Source organism: Miscanthus floridulus, chromosome 3, assembly GCF_019320115.1.
Source record: "Miscanthus floridulus cultivar M001 chromosome 3, ASM1932011v1, whole genome shotgun sequence".
NCBI classification, from domain to species: Eukaryota; Viridiplantae; Streptophyta; class Magnoliopsida; order Poales; family Poaceae; genus Miscanthus; species Miscanthus floridulus.
The window spans coordinates 76,672,562-76,687,035 of record NC_089582.1 but is presented as its reverse complement, the minus strand read 5'-3'; the positions used below and the strand labels follow the sequence as shown (position 1 = coordinate 76,687,035).

General features: G+C 48.4%; 1 protein-coding gene across 1 annotated transcript; it reads left to right on the top strand.

Moving 5' to 3' along the window:
• The first annotated feature begins 8,310 nt into the window (after positions 1–8,310).
• Positions 8,311–11,794, top strand: LOC136541797 (uncharacterized). The gene is made up of 5 exons (XM_066533895.1): positions 8,311–8,442; positions 8,525–9,044; positions 9,115–9,313; positions 9,388–9,534; positions 9,620–11,794. Exons 1-5 carry the CDS (start codon positions 8,318–8,320, stop codon positions 10,180–10,182), a joined length of 1,554 nt encoding a protein of 517 aa, XP_066389992.1. The 5' UTR covers positions 8,311–8,317; the 3' UTR covers positions 10,183–11,794.
• The last annotated feature ends 2,680 nt before the right edge of the window (positions 11,795–14,474 follow it).

Genomic DNA, 14,474 nt, shown 5'->3' with positions numbered 1-14,474 from the left:
CATTTGAACGCTGAGTCACTGACAACGGGTCCCACCTGTCATCCCTAACCTCGCGCGTTTGACCACGACGGCGACAGTGCTGACCGACGTAAACTCGTCGACGGTGAGTCCAACGGCGACGGCTAAAGTACCAAAATGATCACCAAGACTAGGCGCATCGATTGATGTCCCTATCAGCATTGATTACGGCCCTATACTAGCTCGTCGTCGGCCATGGCGGACGCGGTGGCACGGTAGCGCTACGCCGGCGATGTGAGACCGGTAAAGCTTAAACAGAAGGCCTAGGAAGCATCAGCAGCTCACCCCAAACACGACTGAGTAGAGCACAAGGCCGGAGGAGCAACGGAGAGGTGGGTCGACGTTCCGAGCAAACACGGCGGAGCAGATCGTCGTCGGTGGCAATGTTCCGGGAGCTGTGGTGGTCAAAATGAGAAATCAATGGGTCATGAAGGACTACAGCATCGTGGCAAAGCTGAAACAAGACTCAGCAGGGGCAGAGGATCACCGTAACACGCTGGCCACGGTGAAGCGCTCGCGACGGGGATGCTGCTGGCCACGAGGAAGAAGAGCGCGCACCGCGAGTTCCCGACGAAGACAAGCCAAATTGGTGGGTCGGCTGGATGCGCAAGGAGTAAGCGAAGCTGGGACATGCTTTGCTGCGATGGTGCGGGCGCTGGTTCGACGGCAAAAGCTCAACGGAGTTATGGCAACGGCGCCGGGAAAACAGAGGAAGGGAAACGGCGAAGAACGGCGATGGCTTAGGCCTTAAGGAGCGGCCAGAAGCACAAGGAAGCCACGTAGGAGCCTTTCCCATGCCAGCGCAAAGCCGAGGACGTCCACGCGTGCGTCTGGAAGCGAACCGAAGGTCGCCGGCGGTGTAGCTACGGCGGTGAACACTGTTCACAGTATTTACAAGTTTGCCATTTGCCAAAATTCACAAATTACTCTCAAATTTTCATAACAACTCAAAAATCTCCAAAAACAAAAGTTGTTCAAAATCAAAAGTTCTACAACTTTGCTTTTATAACCAACTCCTAATTCGGTCTAGATTTTGAAATGAACTTTTGAATTCAAATGGGGAAATTTAATGAATTACGCCTTTTTGAATTACTCCAAATTTTACTAAACAACTTGAAAAACTCCAAAAACAAACTTTGCTTAACTAGTCAAGCTCTACACTTTTACTTTTGGACTCAATCCCAAAATATGCATAGATTTTGAAATGGATTTTCAGGGTAGGATTTAAATATTGAAAATCGGGGTTTTCACGAAAAATTCAAAATCAAACAAACTTTGAACTTGAGTCAAACAATACAATTCAACACGTACCACATGAATATAAACTTGTTTTAGTGTATGCATCTCAAAGTTTGCAATATGAACAATTGCCTTGTAATGCATATGATGACATGTCATGTTTTTAATATTTAAACACCCGGGGTGTTACAATCCTTCCCCCTAAAAGAAATCTCGCCCCAAGATTCAAAGCCATAGGGTAAGTAATGGAAAAGGAAATGTGTCACGAGAACACATACAAAATATGTCCATAAAACAGCTGAGGTCTCTTTACAAAACACAACTTGTACTACCGAGCTCAACTAACTTTACTCTATTCTATATTGACGCTAGAAATTCTGGAAACTTTTCTAACAAGTAATCTTCTGATTCCCAAGTAGCTTCCTCTTCTGAATGTTGATTCCATTGTATTTTATAGAACTTGATGGTCCGTCTTCGAGTAACACGATCTTTCTGATCTAACACTCGGATAGGATATTCGGAATAAGTTAAATCCGGTTCTAGTTCCACTCCTTCAACTTCAACATTCTATTCAGGCACTCGGAGACACTTCTTCAATTGAGAAATATGGAACACATCATGTACAACTGCGAGATGTTCAGGTAATTTCAAGCGATATGCCACTTTTCCATACCTTTCCAAAATTTGATATGGTCCAATATATCGAGGTGCCAACTTTCCTTTAACACCAAAACGGGTAACTCCTTTCATTGGTGATACTTTCAGATATACAATGTCTCCTTTGTTAAATACCAATGGTCTCAGTCTTCTATCCGCATAACTCTTTTGGCGGGATTGAGCTATCTTCAAATTACTTTGTATTTGCCTAACCTTGTCTTCTGTTTCTTTCACAAGGTCAACTCCAAAGAATCTTCTTTCTTCAGGCTCAGACCAACTCAATGATGTTCTGCATCTACGACCATAGAGTGCTTCAAATGGAGCCATTCTACTGCTTTCCTGATAACTATTGTTGTATGAGAACTCGGCCAAAGGTAAGCATTCATCCCACTTATTGGAATAGTTAAGGACACAACACCTTAACATATCTTCAAGTACTTGATTGACTCTTTCAGTCTGTCCATCAGTCTGTGGATGGTAAGCTGTACTATACAGAAGTTTGGTACCCAATGAAGAATGCAATTGTTTCCAAAAGTTGGAGACAAACTGTGTACCCCTATCTGACACAATAGTCTTGGGTACTCCATGGAGACTCACAATTCGCTCTAAATACATCTTGGCATACCGTATAGTGGGATATGTATTCTGGACTGGAAGAAAATGTGCTGATTTGGTTAGTCGATCTACAATAATCCATACTGAGTCAAATCCCTTTGATGTCTTGGGTAGACCAACAATAAAGTCCATACTTATGTCCTCCCACTTCCAAGATGGAATAGGTAATGGTTGTAATTCACCAGCAGACCTCAAATGTATAGCTTTCACCTTTTGACAAGTATCACACTTTGCTATATATCTAGCAATCTCTATTTTCATTTTAGTCCACCAGAATCTTTGCTTCAAGTCATGGTACATCTTGTTGCTTCCCGAATGGATAGATAACCTAGTAGCATGTGCCTCATCTAGAATTGACTGCCGCAACTCAGGAACTTTTGGTACCACCAGGCGATCCTTGAACCACAACACATCTTCATCATCAATGCTAAAACATTCCGCTTTTCCATTCTTGACTCTTTCCTTGATATGGGCTATACCCTTGTTTTCCTTCTGAGCAGCAATAACTTGATCCCGAATAGTGGCTTCAACAATTATGTTGGTCAGATTTCCTTGTTGAATTACTTCTACATTCAACTTCTCCATTTCTTGACATAGCGTCAAACCCATTGTTCTCACTGCTAGGCAATTGCAATAACTTTTGCGACTGAGGGCATCTGCAACCACATTTGCTTTACCCGGGTGATAATGTACTTCCAAATCATAATCCTTAATCAGTTCTAACCATCTTCTTTGTCGCATGTTCAATTCTGACTGAGTAAAGATATACTTTAAGCTCTTGTGGTCTGTATACATATGGCACGTATTACCAAGCAGGTAATGCCACCAAATTTTCAGAGCATGAACCACAGCTGCTAACTCTAGATCATGAGTCAGATAGTGTTCTTCATGTTGCTTAAGTTGCCTGGACGCATAGGCAATGACTCGGCCTTCTTGCATCAACACACATCCAATACCAATACTTGAAGCATCACAATACACATCAAACGGCTTCTCAATATCAGGTTGGGCTAATACTGGTGTAGTGGTTAACAGTCTCTTCAAGGTCTGGAAAGCCTCTTCACAATCAGTTGACCATACAAACTTAACTTGGTTCTTCAACAACTCGGTTATGGACTTTGATACTTTAGAGAAATCTGGAATAAACAGACGGTAATACCCTACCAATCCTAGAAAACTCCAAACTTGATGAACTGTGGTTGGCGGTTTCCAATCAAGCACATCCTTCACTTTGCCAGGATCAACTGCAACTCCTTCGGCTGACAAGACATGTCCAAGAAATTACACTTCCTTAAGCCAAAAATCACACTTGCTGAACTTGGCATATAGTTGATGTTCTCTCAAGCGGGCCAGAACAATCCTAAGATGTTCCGCATGTTCTTTCTTATTCTTGGAATATACTAAAATGTCATCAATAAACACCACTACAAACTTGTCTAGCTCAGGCATGAATACTGAGTTCATCAGATACATGAAATGAGAGGGAGCATTTGTCAAACCAAAAGACATTACCAAGTATTCATATAATCCATATCTTGTGGTAAATGCCGTTTTGGGAATATCTTCAGGCTTTATCTTAATTTGATGATACCCTGATCTCAAATCTATCTTGGAGAAAACTTTGGCTCCGGCCAATTGATCAAAAAGTAAATCTATCTGAGGTAATGGATACTTATTCTTGATGGTCACTTCATTCAATGGATGATAGTCAACACATAACCTCAGGGTCTCATCTTTCTTTTTCACAAAAATTGCCGGACATCCCCAAGGTGATGAACTAGGTTGGATAAACCCCTTCTCAATCAGTTCTTGTAACTGAGTCTTCAACTCGGCCAATTCCTTAGGTGGCATCCTATAAGCTCTCCGAGAAATCGGAGCTGTTCCAGGTTGTAACTCTATATTAAACTGTACATCCCTATTAGGTGGTAGACCAGGTAAATCTTCAGGAAACACATCCGGAAATTCACACACTACCGGAATATCTCTAATCTCTTTGACAGCAGTTGTACAAATCTTGCCCACTAATCTTCTTAGGGTTGGAAGTTGGATGAGAAGTTGAGAATTACTATCAGGCAAACTTACTCTTAATGTCCTATTCAGAGCATCTATAACAGCCTTATGCTAATACATCCAATTCATTCCCAAGATTACATCTATATCCTGATCCTTAAGGATAATCATGGTAGTGGAAAAAATATGCCCACCTAGGTTTACGGGTACCTGGTATACCATTTCCTTAGTACACAGACGTCCCCGGGCGACTATATAAAGAAACTTTCCTTTGTTGCCCCAATTGAAATTTCATGCTTCACGACAAATATTCTATTGATGAATGAATGCGATGCGCCAGAATCAAAAAGTATAACTACAGGGTGATTGGCAGCAGGAAACATACCTATCATCACTGGCTCCCCTTCTAGAATTTCTTCAGCTTGAATATAGAACACCCGTCCTGTCTTCCTCTCATCTTTGCCCTTCTGAGCATTCTGATTGGGGTTCTTGTTTGGTGCCTGACCCTATTGTTGATTGGCAGGGGCCTTCTGATAATTTTGATTAGCCTGCCTAGGATATGGACATTCCCTGGAGAAATGACCAGTCCTTCCACAATTGTAACACGGATAGTTGTGACCCTAGGATGTTGGAACATTGCCACTAGGAGCATTGGTTGACTGTGAATTCGGATAGGTTATAGCAGGACGGACATTTGACTGTTGCCCGGTGTCGACGAAATATGGTCGGCAGTCTACCTAGGGGTATGCCCAAGGTAGTAGATTGTCGGCAGACAGATGCGCAAGCCCTAAACAAGACGGTGACGCAAGACAGACACGAGGTTTTATCCAGGTTCGGCCGCCAAGAAGGCGTAATACCTACGTCCTGCGTCTGATTTGTATTGCTGTATGTCAATGAGAGATATTTTTTAGAGGGGTCCCCTGCCCGCCTTATATAGTCCGGGGGGGCAGGGTTACAGATCTGGAAACTAATCCTAGTCAGTTACAATTGCCATACCTGGCCGGATAAGGATTCCTATTCTAACCGACCAGGATCCTGCTTGGTCGCCAAATCCGTCTTGATTGCTTGTGCGGGACTCCGATCAGGTTAACTGGGCCGCACGTCATCTTTCGGGTGGACTGAACCCATCGATCCGGGCCAGCCCAAGCTTAGCCGTAAGGGTATAGGGGTTAATACCCCCACAGCTAGTCCCCGAGCATCATGTATTATGCTGCGACACGCCTTTTGAACCTTCTCCGACAAGCGAGGCTTGAATTCTTGACGCCTCCGACCACCGTCATCACCGGAGAAGTAGGTTGTCCGAAGAATGTATGGTGCTCTTAAGAAAAAAGAAAAAGATTTCTGTCCTGAGAAGTGTGCCCACTTGTATTTCTGAAAAGAAATGTAAGTGGTCTTGAAGTATAGCATCCTGATACATCAGAAGTGTAGGGGTCGAAAAACAAACACGTTCACCGCAAGGTGAAGTGTGCCCACTTAGTCCCCGAGCTTGCTGGAAGGCAAAGTATGAGCCTTGTAGCAAGGTCTAAAAGAAAAGTCTCTTAGCTGTATGTGAGTACAAACCACATGTAGCCAACGAGAACCACTATTCAAACAGTGGTCGGGGCAGTCCCCGAGCATACTAATAATCCTCATAATCATTCAAACACAGGGGTCAATTTAAACAAACACGTTCACCGCAAGGTGAAGTGTGCCCACTTAGTCCCCGAGCTTGCTGGAAGGCAAAGTATGAGCCTTGTAGCAAGGTCTAAAAGAAAAGTCTCTTAGCTGTATGTGAGTACAGATCACATGTAGCCAAGGAGAACCATTATGCAAGCAGTGGTCGGGGCAGTCCCTGAGCACAGCCGTGGTCGGAGCGATCCCCAAGCACAAAAATGGCCTGGGCAGCATCCAAGCACAGTAGTGGTCTGTGCAGTCCCCGAGCACGTTAGTGGTCTGGGCAGTCCCCGAGCACATTAGTGGTCTGGGCAGTCCGCGATCACTTGCGCTGCTTGTACTATTATTTTGTGTACTTCTCTCTATTCTCTGCCAAGTCCAGTCTGACACGTCTGGTCAAAAAAGTAAATAAGTATAGTACGTCATTCTGTCTTCTCTTTATCTTTTTTTTTTTTTTTAAAAACAGTCGGTTGACACCTGTATTGAGGTGTGTCAGTGTGGGCCCCCTTACACCATCAACGAAGAGGCGCGTACACTGTTAACGAAGGAGCGCGTTTATTGGCGCAGATTTCGAGGTTGTGTGAACAACCGTCTGCGGCGCGTGCGCACGACTCCCAATATTCTCGGGCTGACGAAACGACGGTGATCTTTGTTTTATATAATGCAGATCTGGTAAGTTACTCATACCATTCCCCATTGTCATCCGCCGCCGCAACCTTCTTCTTCCTCCTGCCGAACCCTATTCCCCAAAAATCATCACCAATCCCCTCGGTCTCCCGCATCCACCCACTTCGTAAGGACGAACTAATGGCGAAGAGAGACGCACAGAAGAAAGGCGGGGTCATGGCGAAGGAATGGTGGAAGTCGCGGAGCAACGAGCAGACCATCGAGGACCTCGTCGCCATGGGAGTGCTCCACAACAAGGCACTTGCGGGATGGCGTGCACCGGAAGGAGAAAGCTTCCCCGATCCACAACCAGGTGAGATTGTGGTCTTTGAAGATTTCTTCAAAAGGGGTTTTGGGATTCCAGTGCACCCTTTCCTTCAGGGTCTCTGTTTGTACTACGAGATTGGGATTTGCAATCTGCATCCCAACTCGATTCTTCTTGTATCCACCTTCATCCATCTCTGCGAGGCTTATGGCGGCTTCCAGCCCCATTTCGACCTCTTTCGCCACCTATTCTGTCTTCGAAAGAAAGGGAGCGGTGGCTCGAAGATCGCCGGAGGCGTTTACCTGAACCTGCGCGACGGCATGAAGGCTCAATACCTGCACTGCCCCTGGAACACCTCGTTGGACGAGTGGTACAAGAAGTGGTTCTACATCCGTGAAGAGCCGAACACCATCACTCTGTGCGATGTGGGCTTGATTCCAGAGAAGAAAGGCAGCTGGTCGGAGAGGCCCGACAACTTGGAGCAGATCGCCGAACTGCTCGGGATGATCCCGTGGGGAAGGCTTGATGGCCCGAGTGTTGTCGGCAACTTCATCAGCCGAAGAATTCAGCCTTGCCAGAAAAGGATTCACCCTGGCTTCGAGTACCAAGGAGGCGCTGATCCGACGAGGACCAGAAAGGAGCCGCTCGACAAAATGGAGATCAAGGCCAGGATTGGAGAGCTATTCAACCTGGCCGATCCCAGTTATGTTGCACTGAACGCCATTGAACACGCCTTCAAGCTGGCTCGCCCTCCCCCAAAGGTAAATGACACCTCCTTTTAACTGTAAAGTCATGTTGTATCAAGAAAATAACTGTCTTTTCCTTCATTTTGTGTCTCAGTATAATGGCCGTGACCGGGCAGGAGTGTTTGTGTCGCCTCCCCCCGGTGTAGAGTGGCCGCAAGCTACTGGGCCAACCGCCCAGACCAGCGCCAGGACCGACGGCGTTCACTGGGCGATACTCGAGACCGTAGAGGACGCCTCGACCAGAGCCGCCGGCAAGCGTCCGGCTGCCAGCAAACGACGCCAAGCCATCATCTCCCAGTCGGACGACGAAGCAGAGGATGCGGACATCTTCCGGCTCGTCCCCTGAAAGAGGAGAAGGCAGGTGGGGCCGTCGGAGCAGGGTGGCTCCTCTGTGCCGGCAGTGGTCACAGCACCGATCACAGCAACACAGAGCACAAACGAAGAGAACATGCCGCATCATCCTCCGACGCCCGTACCGGAGGTTGAACAAGTCCCGGTGGAAACTGCCGAGCAAGCAGAGCAGGGGCGGTCGAGGAGGCGTTCCTTCGCCACATCCTTCCGCAAGTCAAAACTGTAAGTATATATATTTTTGATGTAAGCTTTGCATTTTGCAGTGGATGCTATTGTCTTCTGAATTTGTCTCTGAATGTATTAGATCCGCGTCCACCGAAAGCCCCGACCAGCTAACTGGGTGCAGAACGTCCTCTCCAAAAACGGCAGGACAAACTGCACAGCAACCGGCCGTGGAGGAGCAGCCCATGGCAGGGACTCTGCCCGGGCCTCAGCAGGCGGACGACCAGACGCCAGTCCCCGAGCAGAATACAAGTGCTCCGAGCACAAACCCTGATGAGGCGGATACCACAGCGCCACGGGAGCTGGATCTGGCCGAGGAGCAACAGCCAGAAGTTGCCCAGAACAAGGGTGCCGACGCGTCGGCTCGTGGGAAAGCCCTGGTGGTCGTGGAGTCTGCAAACTCCGGACCACCGCCGCCTCCCGAACTGGAGGCTGAAGAGGATGAAGTGGAAGAAGTCCTGGGCCGTCCCCAAGATAGACGACAACATGTATATGTGTCGCGCTATCGGAACGACGAATGGGTCATGCACGAGGAGATCCCAGAGGCCGAGGAAACCTTAAGAGTTAAACGAGCGGCCAAACGCCTGGTGACTGAAGTCCAGGTATATTTGGCTTTAGTCCTTAAACCTGTTGTGTAGTCGAAACTGTCTGACATAGCTTGTCTGTATGCAGGACGTGATGAAAACTGCAAGGTACCGAAAAAGGTGCTTCGACCAGATAGAAGTAATCATGAAGACCAATAAGGAGCTGACAGCTGAAGTGGAACGCCTACGGCGCCAACTTGAAGCCACCGACCAGGAGAGGACAAACCAAGAAGCACAGAACCAAAACCTGGTCGGCCAGCTCAAAAACAAAGAGCAGGAGAAAACAGGTAAGTGTTCACCGTATCATAGCAAGTGCTGGACTTGTGTTGTTTTGTTCTTGACAGTAATAGCTGTAATGCAGGTTTAGAAGCTGAAGTGACCCGCCTCCAGGGGGAGAACAGCCGTGCGTTTGCAGAATGTGGTCGCCTGAAGGAGGACAACGAGAAATTGGCACGCCGCCAGTCGGAACTCCAAGACCACACTAACAGAATGAAGGACGACCTGAAAAGTAAGCACTCCAGACCACCTTTCTCGTTAAATTGCCCGCATCGCCTTGTCGTGTCATCACGTTTGATGTCTTGTACTGTTTTCAGTTTTGAAAGTCAATGCCAAGAGGCACCTTGAGGCCGTGATCAAGGAGCGCGACGACTGGAAAGCACAATGCCTTAAGGCCTCCGAGGAGCGGGACACGTGGAGCAAGCGGTGCCAAGAAATGGCAACTGGCATTGTGCCCGTCCTCGACCTTATCGACCCGGCGCTCACAGAGGAAGAGCTAAGGACACCTCAGCTCGGACTGGTCGAGAGATGCAAGCAAGCATGGGGATGGTTCCAAGACTTTGTGAAGGAGGCGGGTGAGTACACGGGTGCCCATGTGCTAAGCATGGTTCGTGCTCACTACCCCCTGATCGATCTCAAACGCTTGGAGGCTGGGTACCCGAAGGAGATAGACCCAGACCAGGCCGAAGAGCTTCGGACGGCCCAGCTGGACTTGTCGTCAAAGATAATTGGCGATATTAACCTGTGCGGAGGTGGGACAGCACCTGTGCAGGGTATGCCATCGACAAGCCAGCTGGAAATGCCATCAGCTACAAGCCAACCAACGGAGCCTGCGGTCTCGACCAGCCAGGCACCGGCGGGGCCATCCCCTTCAGCTTGACTAGCCCCAGAGTCCCTGAGACTCGAGTAGGGTATCAGAGGCGGCAAGCAGTAAATGCCAGGCGCCCCGACCAGCCAATGTAATAGGCTTAAAGCTGTAGAAGGAGGACATAGTTGTGTTATTGTAAACTTGAGCCTTTTCAGGCAAGCTTGTAATAACGTAACTGTATATCATTATAAGCTTGTTTGTTTTATACAAAACGTACTTTAAGCTTGAGATTCTGTGTTGGTGTAACTAAGTGGGAACGTGTTAACGTTCTGTTTAGTTGTACCGTTTTGCTCGACACGTCATCCTGAAAAGTTTGTGCGGCCCTAGTCTGGCATGTGGTCGGAGTATGAGGTACTATGACCTGTGCACACGTGAACGCAGACAAGCCAAACCAGGGGGGACCTGCCGATCACCCGCAACGTAGAGAGCGGATCCCGTGCACGTGTTGGGAGGAACCGGAGACAGGACCTGCTCCGAAAACCGTAGAAGGAGTGGTGGTCGGCTTGTACTGGCTTAAGTTAGAATAACCATAAAATTTGGAGTGACACATTAGAGTGGTCGGAGAAATCATAGTTGCTTTAGTAAAGTAAATCGAAAATACAAGTAGAGTACATATCTCAGTAATTAAGCATAGAAGCGTCTAAGCTTGTCGATGTGCCATGAGTTCGGTACGTCTGTGCCGTCTAGATGAGCTAACCTGTAAGACGTTGGACGTGTGACTTCCTTGATCATGAAGGGTCCCTCCCATGGGGTTGCGAGTTTGTGGACACCAGCCTGGTTCGTCTTCCACTTCAAGACTAAGTCCCCGACCACGAAGAAACGTTCTTTAACATTCTTGTTGTAGTACCTGCGCAAAACAGCAAGGTACTTGGCCGTGCGTACGCAAGAATCAAGCCTTTTCTCTTCTGCGCTGTTGACTTCTAGCTCCCGTACTTCGTCGACCTTGCCTTCGTCGAAGTTCTCTACCCGTGCTGATCGGAAAGCTATATCTGGTGGGAGGACTGCTTCAGCGCCGTAAACCATAAAGTATGGTGAGACGCCAGTGTTACGACTGGGCTGAGTTCGGAGGCCCCAGACAACGGCTGGTAACTCCTTGAGCCATCTTCCAGGAGCTTTATCGTTTTCTCTGTACATCCTCTTTTTCAATGCGTCCAAGATCATGCCATTTGCCCGCTCGACTTGTCCATTAGCTCTAGGATGCGCCACCGAGACGTATTTTACAACTATGCTCCTTTCATCGCAGAAGTCCCAAAAAGCGTTCCCGGTGAACTGAGTACCCAGATCAGTAATGATGCTGTTGGGCACGCCGAAACGGTGGATGACCTGGTCGAGGAATGTGACGGCTTTCTCGGAGGATGCCTGTACCAGAGGCATGTATTCTATCCACTTAGAAAACTTATCAATTAGCACGAAGACGCATGTAAATTTCCCAGGGGCTGGTTTGAAAGGCCCGATCATGTCCAGTCCCCAGCATGCGAAGGGCCAAGAGGCTGGAATCGTCTGGATCTCGTGTGCCGGTACATGGATTCTCTTGGAGAAGAACTGACAACCTTCACAGCGGCGGACTAGCTTCTCTGCGTCGGCCACTGCTGAGGGCCAATAGAACCCTGCTCGGAAAGCCTTACCGACCAGTGTTCTTGATGCCACGTGGTTGCCGCAGGAGCCAGAGTGGATTTGGTCTAGGAGATGCTTGCCTTCCTCCTGGGTTATACACTTCATCAAGATTTCCTCCTTAGCGTTTTTGCGCCATAACTTGCCATCGACGAGCAGATACTGCTTACTACGACGCATCAGGCGTTCATTTTCTGTTCGATCAATATAACCGCTACCGTCTGTTAAGTACTTGATGAAAGGTGTTCTCCAGTCTGGCTCATGAGTGGTCGGAAGCGGCTCGGTTGTGCTCGGCGCTGGAACCGTAGCCACTAATTGCTGGTCTGAGACTTTGTCGGTCGTTGAGTCTTCGTCTTCGATGGAGGGCGTGAGCAGGTCTTGGATGAATACGCCATGTGGGATTTTGGCTCGGGATGATCCTAACTTTGACAACGCATCTGCTGCCTGGTTCTTATCCCGGACCACGTGTATGTACTCGATGCCATAGAACCTGCCTTCCAGCTTTCTTATCGATTTGCAATATGCGTCCATCTTTTCACTGGTCGTGTCCCAGTCCTTGTTGAGTTGGTTGATGACCAGAGCCGAATCTCCGTAGACATAGAGACGTTTAACTCCAAGCTCAACCGCAATGCGTAGACCATGCAGGCATGCTTCATACTCGGCTGCATTATTAGATGCTGGGAAATAAATCCTGAGGACGTACCGGAGCTTTTCCTTGGATGGTGATACGAAAAGAACTCCTGCTCCCGCACCGTCGATGTTGAGAGAACCGTCGAAGTACATCGTCCAACATTCGTCGGATCCCGGAGAGGCGGGAGTGCTTAAGTCTGTCCACTCGACGATGAAATCGACGAGTGCCTGAGACTTGATTGTAGTACGACTTGCAAATTCCAAGGAAAGGGGGCATAGCTCCATTGCCCATTTCACGATGCGCCCGTTCGCGTCCTTATTGCGAATAATGTCCCCCAAAGGATACTCGGTCATGACCACCACACGATATCCGTCGAAGTAATGTCTCAACTTTCGGGATGTTATCAGTATGGCGTAGAGCAGTTTCTGAATCTATGGGTACCTGGTCTTGGATTCGTTGAGTACCTCACTAATGAAATAAATTGGCCGCTGTACCTTGTAGGCGTGGCCCGGCTCGTCACGCTCGACCACCAGTGTAGTGGAAACCACCCGATCGGTTGCCGCAATGTAAAGTAGGAGAGTTTCGTCTTCTCTGGGAGCAGTAAGTACCGGAGGTGACGTGAGGTATTGTTTCAGCTGCATGAAGGCAGCGTCTGCTTCCTCCGACCACTCGAACTTCTCGGACGCTTTAAGCAGTTTGAAGAACGGTAGTCCTTTTTCTCCTAATCTTGATATGAAACGGCTTAGAGCAGCCATGCAGCCGGTGAGCTTCTGGACGTCCTTCACCTTTTTTGGGGGCTTCATGTCTAAGACAGCTTTGACTTTCTCCGGGTTAGGGCGTATGCCGTCGTAACTGACGACGTTGCCGAGCAATATGCCAGAAGGGACACCAAAGATGCACTTCTTTGGGTTTAATTTCCATTGGAACGTATTAAGGGCTGCGAAGGCGCGTTCCAGATTGTCAACAAGGGTATGTGCTTCCTTGGTTTTGACAACTACATCGTCGACGTAAGCCTCGACGATGCCGTCTTTTATCTCGTCGTTGAGGCAGGCCTGTATAGCGCGTTGGTAGGTAGCACCGGCGTTTTTGAGCCCGAACGACATGGTCGTGTAGCAGTAGGCGCCGAAAGGCGTGATGAAAGATGTCTTGATCTGGTCGTCCTTTTTGAGAGCGATCTGGTGATAACCAGAGTAGCAATCGAGAAAGGAAAGCAGCTCGTAACCGGCGGTTGAATCTACGACCTCGTCTATGCGAGGTAAGCCAAAGGGGTCCTTAGGGCAGTGTTTGTTGAGATCAGTGTAATCAACGCACATTCTCCATTCATTATTCTTTTTGCGTACAAGAACCGGGTTGGCTAACCATTCCGGATGATACACTTCTTTGATAAATCCGGCTGCCAAAAGCCGTGTAACTTCTACCCTAATCGCCTCCTTTTTGTCGCGAGCGAACCGTCGTAGCTTCTGCTTGATTGGCTTGGCTTTGCTGTTGACATTCAAGGAGTGCTCAATCAAGTCCCGAGGTACACCGGGCATGTCGGAAGGTTTCCATGCAAACACATCCACGTTGCCCCTCAAGAACCTGACGAGCGCGTCTTCCTATTTGGGATCCAGGTCGGCCCCAATGAGGGCCGTTTTGCTGGGATCACCCTCGACCAGCTGGATCGTCTTGTGCTCCTTGCACCTGATGTTCTTGCGCGGAGCCTCGAGCTCTGGGATCTCCAAGTGGTCGGCCGTGGTCTTCTTAGCGTCGAGAATGGTCTCGGCCATGCGAATAGAGAGGTCGTGAGCCTCTGCTATTTTGAAGCTGTCGTCCTCGCAGGTGTAAGCTGCGTATACGTTGCCCCTAAGGGTTAAAACTCCTTTCTCAGTAGGCATCTTGAGCACCAGATACCTGTAATGAGGTATGGCCATGAACTTGGTGAGCGATGGCCGACCAAGAATAGCATGGTAGGTGCCGTCGAAATCAGCGACCACGAAATTGACGTAGTCGGTGCGGAAGTGGTCCGGAGTCCCAAACTGCACCGGTAGCGTGATCTGCCCGAGAGGTGTGGAGCTCTGTCCGG